The sequence below is a fragment of the Mus caroli genome, unplaced genomic scaffold, assembly GCF_978045245.1.
Source record: "Mus caroli unplaced genomic scaffold, Mus_caroli_1 scaffold_6, whole genome shotgun sequence".
Lineage (NCBI taxonomy): Eukaryota > Metazoa > Chordata > Mammalia > Rodentia > Muridae > Mus > Mus caroli.
The window spans coordinates 18,836,747-18,856,026 of record NW_028227261.1 but is presented as its reverse complement, the minus strand read 5'-3'; the positions used below and the strand labels follow the sequence as shown (position 1 = coordinate 18,856,026).

Below are 19,280 nucleotides of genomic sequence, written 5' to 3'. Positions count from 1 at the left end.
TTATACCATTAAGATATTTGTATGGATTGTGCAAGGTGCACAGATCAGTTAAGGATGAAATTTTGTTCCTTCTTTGAGTAGGTAAAAGACAACTATCCTATTATGAGTTAACTTGATCAATAACCAATTGTAATAAATCTTCATGCATGCCATGTGAAGGATGGCACAATGAACCTTAAGGATCCCATAACCAACAAGATTTATTGTCTCATTTTAGTTGAAGTTTTGACTAAAGACATTTTTTATGTCTAAGCCAATTACTGGGCTGTTCCCATGTCGAGGAATCAGTAAATCAAATTACCTGTCCTGTTTGATTTTTCTTAAATTTTTCTTTTCTATTGGCAAGATCTTCGGGGGGAGGGGGGGTGCGGTGTCTAGCCCTGTCATATCTGATCCATATCACTCTGGAAGGGGTCCAAAGCCTTTTCTTTTCCCTGTCAACACAAATACAGAGCCTCCCTCCCAAAATTCCATGTCCTTGGTCCAGTAACCGGAAACCATTCAAGTTATAGCATGACCTCTCTCTGAGAGGAATTTTAATATGGCCATCAAACTCATAACCACTCACATCTTGATAATTAAAACAATTCAAAGAACTTAAAATAATCTAAACAAGTATTATCTGTCGAGACAGTGCTTCTTCATTATCCCCTGATTATGACCTACAATTTAAGATCAAAAGCCTCAATTATTTATACATCTATATAAACTTAAACCGTCCCTTCTGTGGAGACTAATATCTCTGTGGGTACATATGGTAGTATGCCCTTTTCTCTTCATATAATTACCAAGGCCTAAGTCTACTGTCTGAGATAGGTTAGGTTCCCTATCCCCTGCTTTCAGACCTAAATTTTAAAGATCGAAAGCCTCAATTATTTATTATCGATGTGATCTTACTGTGTAAGCCTATTTCCAGGCTCTATGCAAACCAGGCAGAAAAATCCCAGAAATCCCGTGTAGACCATGTTCAAAGATTCTAAGTATTTGCCCTGGCAAGACCTTTCAAATTTTCTCTAAAGCATTTCTTCATTCAATTTCCCTGACTTCTCCCTTCTGTGGAACTTAATATCTATGTATACAGCTAGGCCTGGTGGCGCATGCCTTTAATCCCAGCACGCGGGAGGCAGAGGCGGGTGGATTTCTGAGTTTGAGGCCAGCCTGGTATACAAAGTGAGTTCCAGGACAGCCAGGGCTACACAGAGAAACCCTGTCTCGGAAAACAAACAAACAAACAAACAAACAAAAAAACAACAAAAAAAACCCTATGTATACTTAAAAACATTTAAACAATTATCATTATACTCCCGTCTATCCTTTAAAGCAATTAAATCATCACATTTTATTTATACCTACCCTTTGACTATTTGCTTGTAGGAAGCAGGCTGCCTTTACCATCTGACTCTGCCTTGGAGCAGCCATCCTGACTCTTTGCACAGCAGGGGCTCTGAGCATCTCAGCTAAGATTCTCTGAGGCAGCTAGAATCTTTTAAAAGGGCCTTGGGGTAAATCCCTGCAGGTGGGTATGTTCCTTTATCCAAGTTTTGTAACCATGTGACTCACCTCAGCTCACTAAGAAACCAGTTCTCACCTCTAAACTCATGATGGGTGTGTATTCCATTTGGGAATCTCTAATTAATTGTTAAATAGTGAGTTCTTACCTACCACATTGGGGCCATCTGTTGCAATGAGTTTAGCTTACCACTTTGTGCTTCCAGCAGGTCACACTCCCAGCCACCAGCCAGAGACCTCTGGATTTGCAAATGAAATACACACACACACAGACACACACACGCACGCACACACACACACACATACACACACACGCATGCACGCGCACACACACACTAGTTAATTTTGATATACGATGACTAGCTTAATGGCCAGGCACTCTTGAACTTTCCCCTGCTAGTAAACACTCTCCTCCAGTCCTCCTGAGTTAACATCTTCCAAAATCTAGATTTCATCTCTGCTACCCAGGACCAATCAGGGAAGTGGCCCATGGCCTGATTCTCACATGTTGGCAGGCCTTCAGTCTGGTTTTTCTTCTTTTCTGAAATGGTGAAAGCAGGCTGGATGGAGGAGATAAGCCCTTAGGCCTTGTGAAGGAAAGACCCAGGTAGTCTCTGTTGCGTGACGTTGGGACAGCTTCATTATGGAACCAAGGGCAGAGGTTTTCTGCTCCATTTGCTTTTCAGGAGGTTTTATGGCTTGTAGAAGATGGAACCTACCTGGAAGGAGTGGGAAACATGGAAGGATGGGCTTGTGGGTTATAGCCCAGCCCTGCTTCCAGCCCCATTGCTCTCTGCTTCTCCCATCATCTGAGATGCAACAAACTCTGTGGCAAACACCCAGCATCTGAATGGAGCCGCCCACCACGCTTCTCTGCCACGATGGATTCCAGCATCTGAAACCAAAATAAATCCTTTCTCCTTTAGGTTGCTTCATATCAGGCATGTGGTCACACGGTGAGAAAAATTAATAAATACAGCATCCAAAGATAATTAATCGTCCCCTTCTCTGTGACTATCAAAGTGATATGCCCCACACCTCTGTCAAGGATACACACACATTTCCCTGCCTGTGTCCCCCAGATCACCAGGAATTCTTTCATGCTCTCAACCAGCAGTGTTGGAAGCATAAATGTTTGCTGATGTGGATGCAGCGAATTATTCTCTCTTCATGAATAAGGGGCTGGTAGTCAGGAATTTGACCCTGTTCTGAACTTCTCCAGGGTGGAGAACAAAGGTGGTTCCTACTGCTCTGGAAGCTTCTCTGTTTCTGTTGAAAGCTTTCCTGGGTCGGTTAGCTTTTACTTTGAGATGTGCGTTTTGTATTGCCAGCTTCCTCATACTTTTAAAGAAGGTATTTTAATTTATATGGATGTGTATGTATCTCTGTGTATGTGTGTGTCGTGTGTGTGTGTATATGTGTGTACGTGTGTGCATGTAAGTTCATACAGAGGCCAGAAGGGGGCATGATATCCCCCTGAGCTGGAGTTACACGTTGCTGTGAGCCATCCAACCAACACGGGTGCTGGTAATCAAATTTGGGTTCTCTACAAGAGCAGCAAACTCTTAACTGCTGAGCCATCTCGGCCCCTGCTCACACAGTTTTTGTTTGTGGTAGCAGGGACAACAAAGCCCAGGGCTGTTTATTTGCTTTACCACTGAGTTGCCTCACCAGCCCACCGTTCACATCTTCTCTTGCTGGCATTTCTTCCCAGGCTTGCCATTTCTCTTGGAATAAACAAATTCAGAGTTTTGGGAGGTTTGCTTGGCATGGTGCTACCTGGGCCATCATGGGCATGTTGTAAGAGTGATACATGGATTGAAACCTGGTGCTTACAACATCTCCTGGGTAATCTCCTGGGAGAGCTGGCATAGTGGTCAAGTGGTTGGTTCCCAAGACTCACATTGGAGAGCTCTCGACCACATATAACTCCATGTGGCCCTGAAGGAGGAGTCATCCAGCTTCCACATGCAACAAGGATGGGGTCAGACTGAACAAAGCTAGTCTTCTGAAGTCTGAAGAGAGTCAGCTTTCTCTGCTTTCCCCAAAGGAGAGGAGGAAGCAGGAGGTCCTTTGACACATGTGACCATCTTCCAACCATGGAAGTCAGCTTAAGGACAAAAATGATACTGAGAAGGAACAGGGAAGAAAAGGACCGAAAGGCATACGGAACATGTTCCATCATCCACCCAGGCCCGAAGGCTCCTCCTGTACTTTCAGATTCTTTACTGGCTGTAACTAGTAGGCAACTCACCTGCGTTTGCTCTCCAGAGTATCCCCAGTGTAGAGGTCTCCAGCACAGAGTAGGTCCCTAGCACAGAGTAGATCCCCAGCACAGAGTAGGTCCCCAGCGCCAAATAGGTTCTCAGTTTAGTTTATTGACTGAGGAAGCATTAATAAGGTCACCGCATGTGATGGTTCATCATTATCATCACCCTGGCAGAATTTACGTCACCATGGAAACACACTCCTGGGTATGTCTCTGAAGAAACTTTTGGAAAGTTTTAACCAAGGAGGGAATGTGGCCAGCATCATCCTAAGGGCTGGGATGAATGAAGAGAAAAGCAAACTGAGCACCAGCCCGCCCCCTCTCTCTCTTTCTCCCTGTGTGTGTGTTTGTCTGTCTCTCTGTCTGTCTCTCTGTCTCTGTGTGTATGTGTGTGTGTCTCTCTGTCTCTCTCTGTGTCTCCCTGTCTCTCTATGTGTCTCTCTCTGTCTCTGTCTCTATCTCTCTGCTTCCTGACTGCAGAAGTCATGTGAGCAGCTGCTCCATGCTCCTACCCCATGACTTCCAGTCACAGTGGACTGTACACCCTTGAACTGTGAGACAGAATATGTGCCACCACCACCACCACCCGTTACTTTTGTCTGGTATTTTGTCACAGCAACTGGAAAAGTGACAAACACAGCTGCTTTGTTCAGAGAGCTCCAGAGGGTCCTTAAGGCTCTAGGAAGCATAGGAAGCCTGTGACAGGAAGTGAAGGAGGACAGCTGGCTGGCAGCAGTGCTCACAGCTCTCTAGGGAATTAGTAAATCATAGCCTTTGATTTGATGGTGATGGTTGTATTGACTTCTAAACTAAAAGAGGGGTGTGTGTGTTCATGTGTGTGCTGTGTATGTGCGTATGCATGTATGTGTTGTACGAGTATGCCTATGTGTGTGCCTGAGTATGTCTGTATGCATGTGTATGCGTATATAAGTATGTGTATGTGTGTACATGTGTGTGCATGTGTATGCATGTATATGTGTATTGTACAAATGTATGTGCATGTGTGTATATGTGTGTTGTATAAGTGTGTACATGTGTGTGCACATGTGTGTATCCATGTGTGTGTTGTATGAGTGTGTATGTATATATGTGGATACATGTAGGTGCACATGTGTGTATGTGTGTGCATGTGTGTACACATGTATGTGTATGTGGCTGTGTGTGCTGTGTGTACATATGTTGCATACCTGTACTCACAGATATATACACCCATGAATGTGCATGAAGAGGCCAGAGGAAGACATCAGGTATCCTGCTCTCTCATTCTCTTATTCCCTTGAAACAGTCTCTCTCAATGAACACAGAAACAGCCAGCAGCCAGCAAGCCCCAGCCATCCTCCTGTCTCCACTCCCTAAAGCACTGAGGTTCCAGACATGTAGAGCCACACGTGACTATTTATGTGGGTGTCGGGGATTTGAACCCAGGCCCTCACACTTATGCAGCAAACTGTCTCACCAACTGTCTCAGCCCCCTTGAAACCCCTTACTCCTTTTTATTATTTTAGACCTGTAGCCCAAGCTGGCCTTAAACTCCTACACACACAAAGATGACCTTTAGTTTCTGATGCTCTCGCCTCTGCGTGCTGAGCGCTAAGGTTCCAGATGTACACCCACATACCCAGGTCACACAGAGCAGGGTATCAGATCTAGGGCATCTGATATGCCAAGCAAGCCCTGCACCAACTAGGCTGTCTCTCCACCCCCCCCCCAAAGATACAAATAAATAACAAGAGAAAGAAATGGCACTGCAGTCTAAGCTCCTCAGTGCCTCACACACATCCATCCTGACCTCCACGCCAACCACTTCAGCCGCCACCCTGGAACCTCACCCTTCCTTCTGACTATCAAGTAGAGACAGTAGAGACTTCCCATGAGCATGCTGGAAGCACAGGCTCCCTGCACGCTTCCCCGCCCCCCCACCCCCAATATTGATTGGTTCCCCCTGAGGACAAGGCTGCCCACAAAAGGCCTTGCCATCTCTTGTCTCCTTTGTCTGGCTTACAGCCCTAAAAAGTCAGTCTAATTATTTCCATTTTTATAGATGATGAAGTAGGCTCCGAGAGGCCCCTAAGTGAAGGTTCGAGCATTCAGGTCCTGGCTTTGCTATAATTTCTGCCACGTTGCACAAGAGGTGTGAAGGCCCTAACACCAACATCCTTTCTCGGATATCTGAACCTTTCTAAGTCTAGCCTCCACTAGCATTGCACTTCAACGGGGTAGCCTCCTCCAGGAAGCTAGCCCAGATTTCTCCAAAATGGATACAGCCCTATGGGAACATTCAGGGTCCCATCCTGCCCAGGTCAGGATTCAAAAGCAAACTGTCTCAGAATCCAGGCTCCTCTTGCGCTCACTACTCCCAGGGACTAAACCTCGATGCCATGCTGTTGGGAGTCAGCTGTTCCTATGACTCATGGTTTGAGGCCTCGTGACCCAGGCCAGAAGCTAGGAACTGCCAGAAGAACTCTCATTAAAAATCAAAAGGAAATGGCAAGAAAAGGGACCTCTCTCAATAGATGGTGACTCAGAGCTGCAGGGTGTGGCAGGCAGGTGGACTCGGTCCCCATCACCTCTGCAACAGGGACAGAGCTTGCAGTACCCAGATGCCCCCGGGAGGTGGCAGAGGTAGGGGTGTGGTTTCAGGAAGTGGATGGGCAGGGTTGAATGTGGGGCTGAGGCCCTGTGTATAGCCTTGTTTACAGCTCCCCTCCTGTGTTCAGAACCTTTCTTCCCCAGGCACATGACCCAGGGAGTCAGGCCACTCAGAGCTCTCCTCCTGACTCTTCAGAGAAACTTCCCAGGGACAGGGCACTTTGGCCAAGGTGTCTAGATTCCTTCTCTTGAGGCCCAGCCAAGGCCACAGAATGCAGACAGACCCCAGGCACTCAGAACAGGCTTGAAGCTAGAGAAGGGGTCATTAGTCACATGCCCCAGGTGCCTCCTCCCATGAGAGTCTTTCCCGAGTCTGGAAGAAAAATAGAGAAGAGAGAATTAGGCTTTATAATTGTGTTATTATAAAGTCAGACATAGTCCAGGCTGTATTAACATCATTCCTCTGATTTTACTTAAAAAACAAAAAACAAATCGTGGTCTGAGTAGCACAGCGCCCACCTACCCACCCCCACCCTCAGCCCAAAGGGGCTAAGTTGGCCCTTGGTGAGCCCTTTAGAGCTGCCTGGGTCCACATTCCAGCTCCTTATTTACTGAGGTGTCTGTCTGTCTGTGTCAGTCCCCACCCCACCCCCTGTCATGGGGCAATGGAGGGTCTTTGGCCCTGTGTATGCACCTGTGGCCCTGCACATGCTCAGTGGGAGCCAGTTCTCATGAAGGAGGTGAGGCAGGATGCCTCTGTCTCTGTAACACAGACAGCAACACTGAGGTCCCAAGCAAGGGAAAGGGCCTGCCCAGGGCCTCGTGAAACATGGTGGAAACAGGATTCAGAAAGCCCTGGGTGTTGACAGAAGCAGATGGCCAAGTTATCTCAGTCACCAGTCATGAAGAGGGATGGCTGGGGAGGGACACTTCTGCATTGGAAACAGGACACACTCGGAACTTGGCTCCAGGAGAGCTTCAGTCTCTCCACAGCACTGGGCCTCATCGGATGGGTTGGTTACAAGGAAATGAACACAATAGAAAGCAGGAAGCATAGGGGGAAAAATGGGGCACAGACCCCAGGAGCAAAGTTAGCAATTTAGGAGTGTGGGGGGCCCAGAGAAGGTGGAACAGAAGGAAAGATGGCCACAAGACTGTCCCATCCCTGTTTTCACACACCCTCGGGAAAAGAGCACCCCAGGCCCCCAGGGAACTGGCTGGCCCCTCCCCTGGGAACTTAGTCAAAGTGTGGGAATTATTGCATCACTGGGCACTCCAGGGTTAATGACAGGGGTGGACAGGCCCTGTGTATTTAACTAATTGGGAGGTGTCTGGAGATCAGAGGCCCCAGATCACTTCCTCCCATTGCAGCAGGCTCCCATGCCCCCTGCCTACCTCCCCCAGGATGAAACCTCCCATTGCCCTGGCTTGCCTTTGCCTCCTGGGTAAGTGACTTTCATGACCTCTCTCTTCCTCTCCTCCCCCACCCCATACTCTGGATACCTGAGCAGGGCTCTGCACAGAGCATCAGGGTACTAAGTGCTAGAGGCTGCCTGCCTTCCCACCACCACCCACCTGGCCATCCTAAGGCTCCTGAGGCAGCACTGACTGGAAGAGAGGGAGAGCAGGGGAAAGGGCTGAGAAGAATGCAGTGGGAAAGGGTTTGAGAGCCCTGTGATCCCCAGCCTGTGGGGATGTGTGCCTCCCCACCACGGAATCAGAAGGTTCTGGGAGCTGCTGGGGAGAAAGGGGCTGAGGGCTGAGGAGATTCAGATTTTCCTGAGAGAGATGTAAAGAGTCAGTGTAGGGGTCCAGTATAGCATGAGGAAGTGAAGCAGGCGTGGGGAACGTGGGATGGGTAGGAGACTGAGTTTGAATCCCCAAGACCTATGTAAAAGATAGGCATTGAGACACACATCTGTAACCCCGGGGCCGTGGAGGAGTGAATCTTGGCAGCTCGCTGACTAGCCAGTCTAGCCAAATAGACAAGGTTCACTGAGAGATTCTGTCTCAACAGTGAGGTGGAAGGTAAAGAAAACTGGTACCAACTGTGGCTTCCATGGATATGCACATATTCGTGACACAGACACACACACACACACACACAGCACACAGGTGGGGGTGGCTATCTAGGCGATCAAAGCACAAAGCATACTTAGTTTCCTTGCTATTGATAGCTGGGTGCTTTGGAGTGGGGAGGATTACTGAATCCTTTGGGAAATGTCTGGAGTCAGATCTTAAGGGGACTTCAGGATGGGGCCCTGGATGCAATGCTCACCGGCCCTGCGGAACCTTGTGGCCTCTGCCACCATTTCTGTAGTGCCCCTGGTTGGCGGGAACCTGGTTCAGTTTGGAGTGATGATTGAGAGAATGACGGGAAAGCCTGCCCTGCAGTACAATGACTATGGCTGCTATTGCGGTGTCGGTGGCTCCCACTGGCCAGTGGACGAGACGGATTGGTGAGCAGGAGGACTGCCTGGAGGACCTGGGGGAGCAGTCTGGGAGGAAGGAGAAGCTGGGGGCACCTAGACAGCAGGGACTCGTACTCTACTTCCCTCCTGGGTTCTGGGGTCCCAGGAGCTGCTCCAGCCCAGCCCAGCCTGACTAACAGCCCCTCTGGGTTAACTCTGCCCCCATAGGTGTTGTCATGCCCATGACTGCTGCTATGGCCGCCTGGAGAAGCTGGGCTGTGACCCCAAGCTGGAAAAGTACCTCTTCTCTATCACTCGAGACAACATCTTCTGTGGTAGGTGACCAACCCTGGAGTGAGCCAGACACCGGGTAGGCAGGAGTCCCTCCAGATAGTGAGCTTGTTCCTTGTCACAGGGCCAGACCCTTTAAGCGTCCTATCATCACATAAGAGTGGGAACACCCTTCCACCGTTTCTGATTCTTACAGGGCATCTGGGCTGTACAGCCTTGTGACCCCGCCCATAGAGCCCTTGCCCAGGCTCAGCCTCTGAGGAGTCACCAGAAGGGACAGAGCTGAGCCACCCCCAGAACTAGAGTCCAAAAATCCTCCCCTAGGAGGAGGCAGGAGGGGATATGACTGTGAACAGCAGCCCCTATTCTCACAAGCTGTTTGCACCCACTGGGACTGCTAGGCTGGCCCCACCTCCCTCACTTTGCCCAGTTCATTGCCCATTGGGTCCTATTAGGTTTCCTCCAAGCCTTATCTAGGGAAATAGCCTTAACCAAGAATACCCAACGGCACTTAAAGTTTTCGTCACAATGTAAAAGCCAGGTCTAGTTATCCCAGAGGAGAGGAGGCCCTGGTGGGTGTAGTGCCCAGGGAAGAACCCAGCAGCCTGAGGATTGGGCTCAACACAGAACTCAGGTCTGTGCCAAAGTGTGAGCTAAGAGATTGCTCAACCAGGCAGCCGTATCAGGTCCTCATCACTGAGGGCTCAGGCAAGGGTCGGGTGGTCCCCAGTTGGGATGGCACTGAGAGGGTGTTCAGGGAGGAATCAGGCTGAAGGGATGCAGGCTCTTTGCCTTGTGCCCCCACTCCCTGCTACTTTGAGCAAAGGAATGGTTTGTGGAAAACCTGCGTGATTCTTTGCCTGTTAAACTGAGATAGCCCCACCCATTCCAGCTGCCTACTGTTAGGACCTCCAGTCCTGCTGACATAGCAGGTGTGGGCAGACTCCTGAAGGGAGATGCTCACTTTGAAGAGGAAATGAGACATCAGACCCTTCTAGACACGGAGGTGTATTCCTGGGGACAAAAAAAATAGCCAGAGCGACCCCGGGCAGAAACAGACAACCACGTAGACAGAAGTCTTCCAGGCACCTGGCGCCTGCCATGAGGATGCCAGCTGGCTCTCAGGAAGGCAGAGTGGACCAATCTGATACCTGGGCTGGGTGCAGGCTCTGTCTACTCTGATTAAGACAGGCTGAAGTCCCCAGGAGCCCCAGCATTAGCCTCTATCCCGGACCCTGGGCATCTCTAATACGGGAGGGTTGTTACAGCCCTGTCAGGAGGAAGGTGAGAGGTTGTGAAGCCTTGTTACAGCCCTCACAGGAGGAAGGTGAGAGGTTACAAAGCCTCTGGCAGGAGAGGGCTAAGACCTTTTGCATGAGGTTGGAGAGGAAGGAGACACCCTGGGCAAACTTTTGGCTTTATTTGTGTCCTGGAGCTAGCAAGCCAGCCCCAACGCAATCCTTGACAGGCAAAAGTACGGAGCATCCCCTTGAGCGTGGGCTTCCAAGGAAGTAAGAAAGGGGCTAAAGATGGGGCTGGGAAGCTGGACCACAGAGCAGCAGGGAGCCGGTATTGCCCCGCCCACCATTCACACCCCGCCCACCACACACACACACCCCGCCCACCACCACAGCACACAGTGCCCAGCGCCCAGCTGCCACCTGAGTCCCTGGCTTGTTTCCATCCCCCTCTAGCTGGTAGAACGGCTTGCCAGCGGCATACCTGCGAGTGTGACAAGAGAGCCGCTCTCTGCTTTCGCCACAACCTGAACACTTATAACCGCAAGTATGCCCACTACCCCAACAAGCTGTGTACTGGGCCCACCCCACCCTGCTGAGGCTCTGCTCGGCTCCATAACAACCCCAGGCTGCTGCAGTCTCAGGCCCTGAGAAGCTCAGAACCCAGATTCCTCACCCAGCAAACTCATCCTGCCCCCTCAGAGATCATGAGCCCTGGTCTCTGGCCTCCAGGACCACACCTGATCCACCGGATCAGCTGAAGAAGCCACGGGACTAGTCAGCGCTCACAAGATCCACTAAGTCCCCTCTGGCATATCAATACCCTCTTCTGAATAAGAGAAGTTTATTTTCCTGTAACAGTCTTCCATTGTTTCTTCAGGCTTTACACAGTTGTTTACCTGTGTTCCCTCATCCATCCAGTCCTATTTTGAGTACCTATCCTGGGCCAGCACAATGCTAAGCACTGTCATACAGTAGGGAGAGAGGTGACATGGCGGCTCTTGTTTGTAGGACCAGCCATAAGTCCTTTGTTTTCTATAGCAGTGAATTCCCACGTTTCCATGCCCTGAAACTCAGGCTTTGAAACAGCCTGACCCGAGCTCCCACAGAGACCCACCCACCTGCCTCTGCCTCCTGAGGGCTGAGGTGAAGGTGTGTGTCACCATGCCCAGGCCACACACTTCTCTCTCTCTCTCTCTCTCTCTCTCTCTCTCTCTCTCTCTCTCTCTCTCTCTCTCTCTCTCTCTCTCTCCAGTCTTATCCAAGACTGTCATGGTTCTCTCTGGAAGGAACATTTCTGGCCAGATGGCTTACTATGAGAAACAACAACAAAAAAATGCAAACCTAAATATATGTTCCTTTTGTCATCAGACCTCAAAACGCCCCCCTGGCAAGGACTAATTTAGATGGGAAAGCAAACCCATCTTTTCCACCTTTAAAAAAAACAAAAACACTTTTTTTTTTTTTTGAGGTGAGGTCTTATGTAACCCAGGCTGGCCTTGAACTTGCTAGGTAGCCAAAGATAACCATGAACTTCTGACCTTCCTGCCTCCACCTCCTGAGTGCTAGGATTCTGCGCTTTAACAACTGGTTTTACACAATACTGGGAAGAAACCCCCAGGCTTCCTGTGTGCTAGGCAAATGCTGTATCAACTGAGGTCTGCCTCTAGTCCAATCTCCTTTTTGGATAGATGGGAATCTGAGGGCCAGAAGGGCCATACTCTGCCCAGAAGGTGAACTCACTCCAGGCCCTTCACTGCTTGAAGAAGTGGGCACCAGCTGTGTCATCATGACATTCAGGTATGGCTGCATTAAGTGGACCTAACAGATGGAAGGTCCAGGTGTCTGTGCAGGTGCCCATCCAGGTGTCCATCCAGGTGTCCATCCAGATGTCTGTGCAGGTGTCTGTGCAGGTGCTCATCCAGGTGTCCATGCAGGTGTCTATGCAGGTGCTCATCCAGGTGTCCATGCAGGTATCTGTGCATGTGCCCATCCAGGTGTCCATGCAGGTGTCTGTGCAGGTGCCCATCCAGGTGTCCATGCAGGTGTCTGTGCAGGTGCCCATCCAGGTGTCCATACAGGTGTCTGTGCAGGTGCCCATCCAGGTGTCCGTGCAGGTCAGCTGTTCGCCTACACAGCTGACTCGAGCTCCAAACACAGAGTCAGAAAAGAAGACTTCAGCATGTTAGGATCATTAAAGGGTTCCCAGCAGGAGAGACCTGCGACAGATTTTACTCCTAACTACAGCGGCAATACCTCGGCCATCTGTAATAACTGGGCAGCAGCCTGAGCAAGAGGAGCCGGGTCCATAGCTCAAAGCAGCATAACTATCGCACAGGGTGAGTTTCACAGAGGACACCTGATAAACATCCACTCCCTTCATCTTCTTCATGGTATAACAAGATCTCTGCGAGCATGAAATCAAAGGGATGTGTCATGGGGAACTTTGAAAGGGGAAGCCTCTCATCGCTTGGAAAAAGAAGAAGTGGGCGGCAGGTTGTGTCTGTTGTGACTGACTCAAACAAGGCTATAAAGCAAAAAACTTGGGAGGGACACAAGCCTGACCCTCATTTGACAGGAAGTGTGGTCCTGGGGCGCCCTCTAGTGGCCATCTTTCAGACTGTTAGGAAAGATATAGGCTCTGGCTTATACTGGGTTTCCTGACAGAAGTGCACCCTGGGCTAGTGACAGGTGCCTCACCACCATCAATGGGATGACAATGGACATGAAGACAGGGGAAAGTCTAGAAAAGGGTCCTGCAATGTGTTGGGAGACCAGAGGTTGTTTCTGGATATGGTTGACTGTAGGTCATTCTTTTTGTTTGTTTGTTTGGTTTGGTTTTTTTTTTGGGGGGGGGGCGTTATTTTGGATTTTCGAGATAGGGTGTCTCTGTGCAGTCCTGGCTGTCCTGGAACTCACTTTGTAGACCAGGTTGGCCTACAACTCAGAAATCCGCCTGCCTCTGCCTCTCGAGTGCTGGGATCAAAGGCATGCACCACCACGCCCGGCTGACTGCAGGTCATTCTTGATGGACTAATAATTGTATAACTATCCAATAACTGAAATACTTTGAAACAAGACTCCTGAGAAGCCCGCAGTGACCCAGCTTAGACCTCAGACCAGGCTGTAAGCCCGTGGACCACAGAGTCTTCAGTTTTCCCAGGACTCAATAACTATTCAGCGAATGAATCCAGAGTCCGTCTAGATCCCATTTGCACGAGTCTGTCCCAGGTACAATCCCAGACACTGGCTCAAGATTGGTGGAAATGGCTGACAAAGCAAGGAGAACCCTGAACTTGAAGTCAGGTACAGACCTGTGTCCTTCTGATTCATAGCAGCAGGCTGTCTACGGAAGTGGTTCTCAACCCGTGGGTCACGGCCCCCTTGGGATTGAGCAACCTTTTCACAGGGGTCACCCAAAACCATCAGAAAACATGGATACTTACATTATGGTTCATAACAGTAGCCAAATTACACTTGAGGAGTAGCAACAAAAATAAATTTATGGTTGGGGGGGGCGCCACAACCTGAGGAACTGTATTAAAGGGTCTCTCTGCATTAGGGAGGTTGAGAACCACTGCTCTAGGCTAGGCTCTTGCTTCCCAGGAGACTGATGGGCAGAGAGCAACAGCTGCAGCAGTAACCATGGCAGCCATGTTATTAGAAACCTCAGAGCTATGCCAGGCTGGCTGTGGCAGAACATCTTAGTTAGGGTTTGACTGCTGTGAACAGACACCGTGACCAAGGCAACTCTTCTAAGGCAACATTTAATTGGGGCTGGCTTACAGGTTCAGAGGTTCAGTCCAGTATCATTAAAACAGGAATCTTGGCAGCATCCAGGCAGGCGTGGTGCAGGAGGAGCTGAGAGCTCTACATCTTCATCTGAGGGCTGCTAGCAGAGGACTGACTTCCAAACAGCTAGGATGAGGGTCTTAAGCCCACATTCATAGTGACACACCTACTCCAACAGGGCCATACCTTCTAATAGTGCCACTCTCTGGGCTGAGCATATACAAACCATAACACAGAATCAGTCCAAAAACAGGCCTTCCCCCCCCCCCCCCAGGTGTGTAGGAAATCTAGGAGAGTTGCCGATTGTCACAAGTGTCCGCACAAAGAAGATGGGACAGAGACAGCTTCCACACAAATCTGTGCTCTAGTTTAGTTAAATATATTTAAAGTGCATTTCGATGCCTACTGCAGGAACAGGCATTTGTGCCCTAAGAATTGATGGCTGTCAGAGTAGCAACATAACATTAAATGCTAGGTGTTTACAGAATCTGGACCCTGAGTGCTTTATGTGAACCCGTTGGAGGGAGGGAGGCATGGGTGGGTGATGTGGGGGTGGAGGGTGGATGGATACATGGATGGATGGGTAGGTGAACGAGTGGATGGATGGATAGACATATGCATATGTGCCTGTGTGGGTGAGGGTACGGGAGGATAGATGTATGTATGATGAGTGGACTGCATGGGTGAGCAGGTGGATGGATGGGTAGGTGTGTGCATGTGGGGAGGTGAATGGGTGGGTTCATGGAAGATGTATGTATATGTGGATGGCAAGGAGATGAGTTAATAGACACATGGACAGATGGACATACAGACGTATGCGTGATGAGTGGGTGGTGGGTCAATAGATGGATGCATGGGGGATGGCAGATCCATGTGTGTGGATGAAGTGGGGTCTCTGAGAGGCAGGGAAAAGGGAAACGGAAAATGTCCTTGAGTAGACATAAACGTGACATTCCTCCCGCACCCCCTCCTTGCTTACGAAGCCTTCCCAGAGACCTTGAAGGAAGGACAGAGACAGTGCCACGTGGTTTAGTCTCTGCCAAATGCTTACGGGAGAGCTTGTTCAGTCCCCATCCTCAGTCAGCTTTCCTTCCTCCACATCTGGGCCATCTTTCGAGTCTCAGCTTAAGGTCAGGTCCTGTTTGACTGTTATTGGCCCCTCCCTCATGTTTTTGTTTTCGACTGAGACCACCAACATAATTAAAAGCTGCTTTCCTGAAGACACCTCCATGCCCTGTCTCTTGGGTGGAGGGTGGGGGTGCATGGATGGATGGATGGATGGATGGATGGATGTCTTTACCACTGATGATAGATTAATGGATAGATGAAGGAATGGATGGCTAAGCGAGCAGAGGAAGCAAGGGGCTCACGGAGGCTGGGGAGGGGACACTGATTGATCAGGATTGATTTTGCTTCTGTTCCTATTATGCCCATCACAGACACCACACACAAATTATTATTATTATTAAATAAGTCGCTGAATAAGTGATTACAAATCACAGTGGAATTCCTGAGTTAATGGAAAAGCCTAGTTGTGATGTCATAGACGTTCACCTGCTCCTTTGGGGTTCCTGGCGGTCATGACTAGAAGGCTCAATACTTCCATTAATGTTTATTCTTCCTTCCCATGATGCTGGAGAGAGAGAGAGAGAGAGAGAGAGAGAGAGAGAGAGAGAGAGAGAGAGAGAGAGAGAGAGAGAGAGAGAGAGAAGCAAGCTGTGGTCAGCTGGCAGCAGACAACCCCATTCTCCACACTGTCTTCATCTGCACCTACACTCCTTGACTTCTACTGTGTCACTCCTAGGTTCTCCACAAATCATCCGTTGTCCACTATTGTTCACTGACCCTTGGCATTCAAGACGGTACTGTTAGATCACAGGCTTGTCATTTTAAGACAGCAGTCACTCTAAGAGGACAAACCCCACTGCAGCCCTCTTCCTAGGGCAAGAGTTAAGAAGCTGGTCTGTGTGATGGCTGCGACAGCCCCTAGTTTATGGTCCTTCCCGAACCTAGCTCCTCCATACTCCAGTCATGTAGGCTCTCCCTGTAAAACATACAGGCTATCCCAGACTAACTCGTGCCATGTCAAACCTCCTGCCAATCCCTGAAAACTTATAAAATTCACATAGCTCATTTGTTCCTGGGATTTCTCTGACCCCAGTCCCGTGCCCAACCTGATCCTGTCCATGGCTGCTCTCTCCCTTCCCTTATTCTAAGCTTTTGAGGAGACTCCTCTCTGAGTTTGAAAGGAAAGCACCCCACTCCTTTAAGGCCTATGTGCTAAGCTGATTTTCATCTATTGTTCCTCTTTCATGCTCTCCCGCTCAAGGCCCAGCCATGGTCCTTAGGCCTTTTTGTCCTAACAAAGCTCACCCCTGCCAAGCAGTGGTGGCTCTGCTTCCTCTCACAGTCACCTTCTCTGTCCCCAGAATGTCCCCACTGCTGGCCTGTAGTCTCTCCTCAGCCACAGCTCCTCATCCTAATAGCCCTTGTATTCCAAAGACATCCCAAGTTCCACCTTTCCAAACCCCAGTGGGTGTCAGCCTCGGTCAAACTGCAGAGCTCTGTCTGGGTCTCTCCTAGTGCTGCCTTCCCCAGCTATGTGCGTCTGTTCATGGCTTTGCATCCTGCCCCTGCTGCCATGTTCCGTGTTCTGTGCTGTCGAAAGTGATAGGCAGAGTGCCCCATTATGCAGATTGCTTAATAAATGAGTAGATGTCCGAATTAACTGAAGGGCCTGATGATAATGGGCAGACCCATCAGCCTCCCCAGCAGGGTTAAGTTTTAAATAAGGGCCTGGGGCATTATGGACACTCCATCCACACTCAATTACTTCTTGTATATCTATCTGATTTATCTGCTCTGTTCATCATGCCAATGAGGCTACAGTATCTGTCCAGTTGATTCCGGGGGTGTGTGATGTACCTGGAATTTGGGGCAAAAGCTCCGGCTACAGCAGCTCCCCAGGCTAGGCTCGGCCACTCAGCCCAGCATCCTAATTAAAGAGACAGAGAGGGCTGGCTCAGTGGTTAAGAGCATTAACTGCTCTTCCAGAGGTCCTGAGTTCAATTCCCAGCAACCACATGGTGGCTCACAACCATCTGTAATGGGATCCGATGCCCCCTTCTGGCGTGTCTGAAGAGAGCAATGGTGTACTCACATACATAAAATAATGAATAAATCTTTAAAAAATAATGAATAAAGAGACAGCGAATTCTGAAAGCAATGAAGCTCTGTTGGTAGAGTGCTTGCCTAGCATACAGGAAGTCCTGGGTTCGATCCCTGCATTGCATAAATTGGATATGGTACAACAGGACTGTATTTCTGAAGCTCAGAAGATGGAGGCAGGAGGGCCAAGAGTTCAAGGTCATCCTCGGCTACACAGTGAGCTGGAGGCCAGTCTGAGTTACAAGAGAACCTGTCTTAAAAAGCAAAAAGAGGTTCAGACAACAAGGCAGGGAGGAGAAACGAAGTGGCGGTCTAATGATCCCAAGTTGATCCTGGGGGTACGGATAAGAGCTTTAGACAGTAGGAAAACGAGGGCAAGAGGCATGTGTAGGTAATCCTGGTTAATGAATTGCTCCTGCCCATCACTGCCTCGGGTCTGGCCCTGAATTGTTAGATCTGTTCATTCCAGCCCTCGCCAAGGGTCCAATCTAGTTTTTACAGGATGATCAGCCCCAGGCTGCAGCCTCTACAGACACACACACACACACACACACACACACACCCATGGGCTGTTCATCCCGCAGGATTTCTCTTCCTGGAATTCCAAGGTGACTGACTGACTGCAGGTTTAAGACAATGGCTTTTTGTGTTTTCGGTCTTGAAGGGTTTAGACTAACGCGCCTTAGAACCTGAGTGGCCAGGGCAGTCAGAGTCTGAGCCAGCAGAAAGGAGATGGACAACAAATGAAGGCAAGGACGCCAGCTTTTCTGCTGCCTGTGAGCTCACGTTCGGAGTCAGCGCCTCTTAGCAAAGGCAGTTTCCAAATGCCTGCTTCCGTGGAACTATCTGTGGAAAGGGTGCCATACACATTTGGTGAACAGTACACTGGTTCGTTCGACCAGCCCCCTTGGCTTCCCACCATGGGAGCAAGAGCTTAAGTGGACGCCCATCTGAGAGTCGCCCATCTGAGTCATTAGTCTTGTCCCCAGAGGTAAACTAGTGAAGCTGTCAGCAGAGATGCAGCGCAAGTTCTTCTGGAGGGCTGCTAGCTGCCATGTCCTTAGAACACAACGCAGTAGAGCCAAGTCCACACACCCAACACCCAGCCCAGCTGGACTAAGTGTGCCTTAAGACTAGACCTCACTGGGGGAAAGCACAGCATTGCTACTCTGGGGAGCTTTGATGAAGTGTTTCTAGCCTCCCTCCCAACTTGAGTATTCTAGGCATACCCCACCCTAAACCCAAGGCTTTCCTCCGAGGGACTTTGCTCACACTGGTCCTTCCCTAGCTCCATGCCTACTTCCCCTCTCATGCACAGACCACTAAGCTTCGCTTGGTTTCTCTGAATTCCTGAGCCATCGGCTCCGCCTTTCTTTAGGTCTATTTGTGTTTGGGCTCCTTTGTTGTTCTGTTTTTGAGACAGGGTCTCACCGTAGCCCAGGCAGACCTCAAATTTGCAATATAGCCAAGAATGACCTTGAACTTCTGACTTTCCTGGGCTTGCTATGCGTGCACCTCCGTGACATTTATATGGTACTAGGGATGGAACTTAAGAGACTCGTGGGTGGGTGCAAGGCAATCGCACAGCCCACAGTACTGCCTCTCCACGAGTCCTCTGGGGTCATTGCTATGAGTCTGCTTTTACCCCTACACTGGACGCCTTTAGCAAACCGGGTCCCAGCTGTTTCCAGAGACCCAAAAGTCGGTAGTTAACAGACGTTTGGGTGAGTGAACCCAGATCCCTCTGCCACAGAGTCTGGCCAGTTTCAGACAAGGTGCAAAGCCAGACTCTCTGAAGCGGCTGGACCAGTTTCCATCCTCTGCAACCACACACAGGTCCTTGGAGCACATCAGTGTAGTCAGAGTGCATCACTGCAGTCGAAGAGCATCCGTTTTCCAAGCAGCCCAAGCAAACCTGGGTCAGAGCAGGGAAATCTATGAAGTCTGCTGCTCAAGGCCAAGGGGCATTGCGAGAGGAAGCCGCACTGGTGGTGTCCTGAAGAGGGTAATTCT

At 49.7% G+C, this 19,280-nt stretch overlaps 1 protein-coding gene across 1 annotated transcript; it reads left to right on the top strand.

The window, feature by feature from the left end:
• The first annotated feature begins 7,772 nt into the window (after positions 1-7,772).
• On the top strand, positions 7,773-10,906 carry Pla2g2e (phospholipase A2 group IIE). Its single transcript, XM_021161562.2, has 4 exons — positions 7,773-7,812; positions 8,688-8,826; positions 9,007-9,113; positions 10,764-10,906. The coding sequence occupies exons 1-4, from the start codon at positions 7,773-7,775 to the stop codon at positions 10,904-10,906; spliced, it is 429 nt and encodes a 142-aa protein (XP_021017221.1).
• Positions 10,907-19,280: the final 8,374 nt, after the last annotated feature.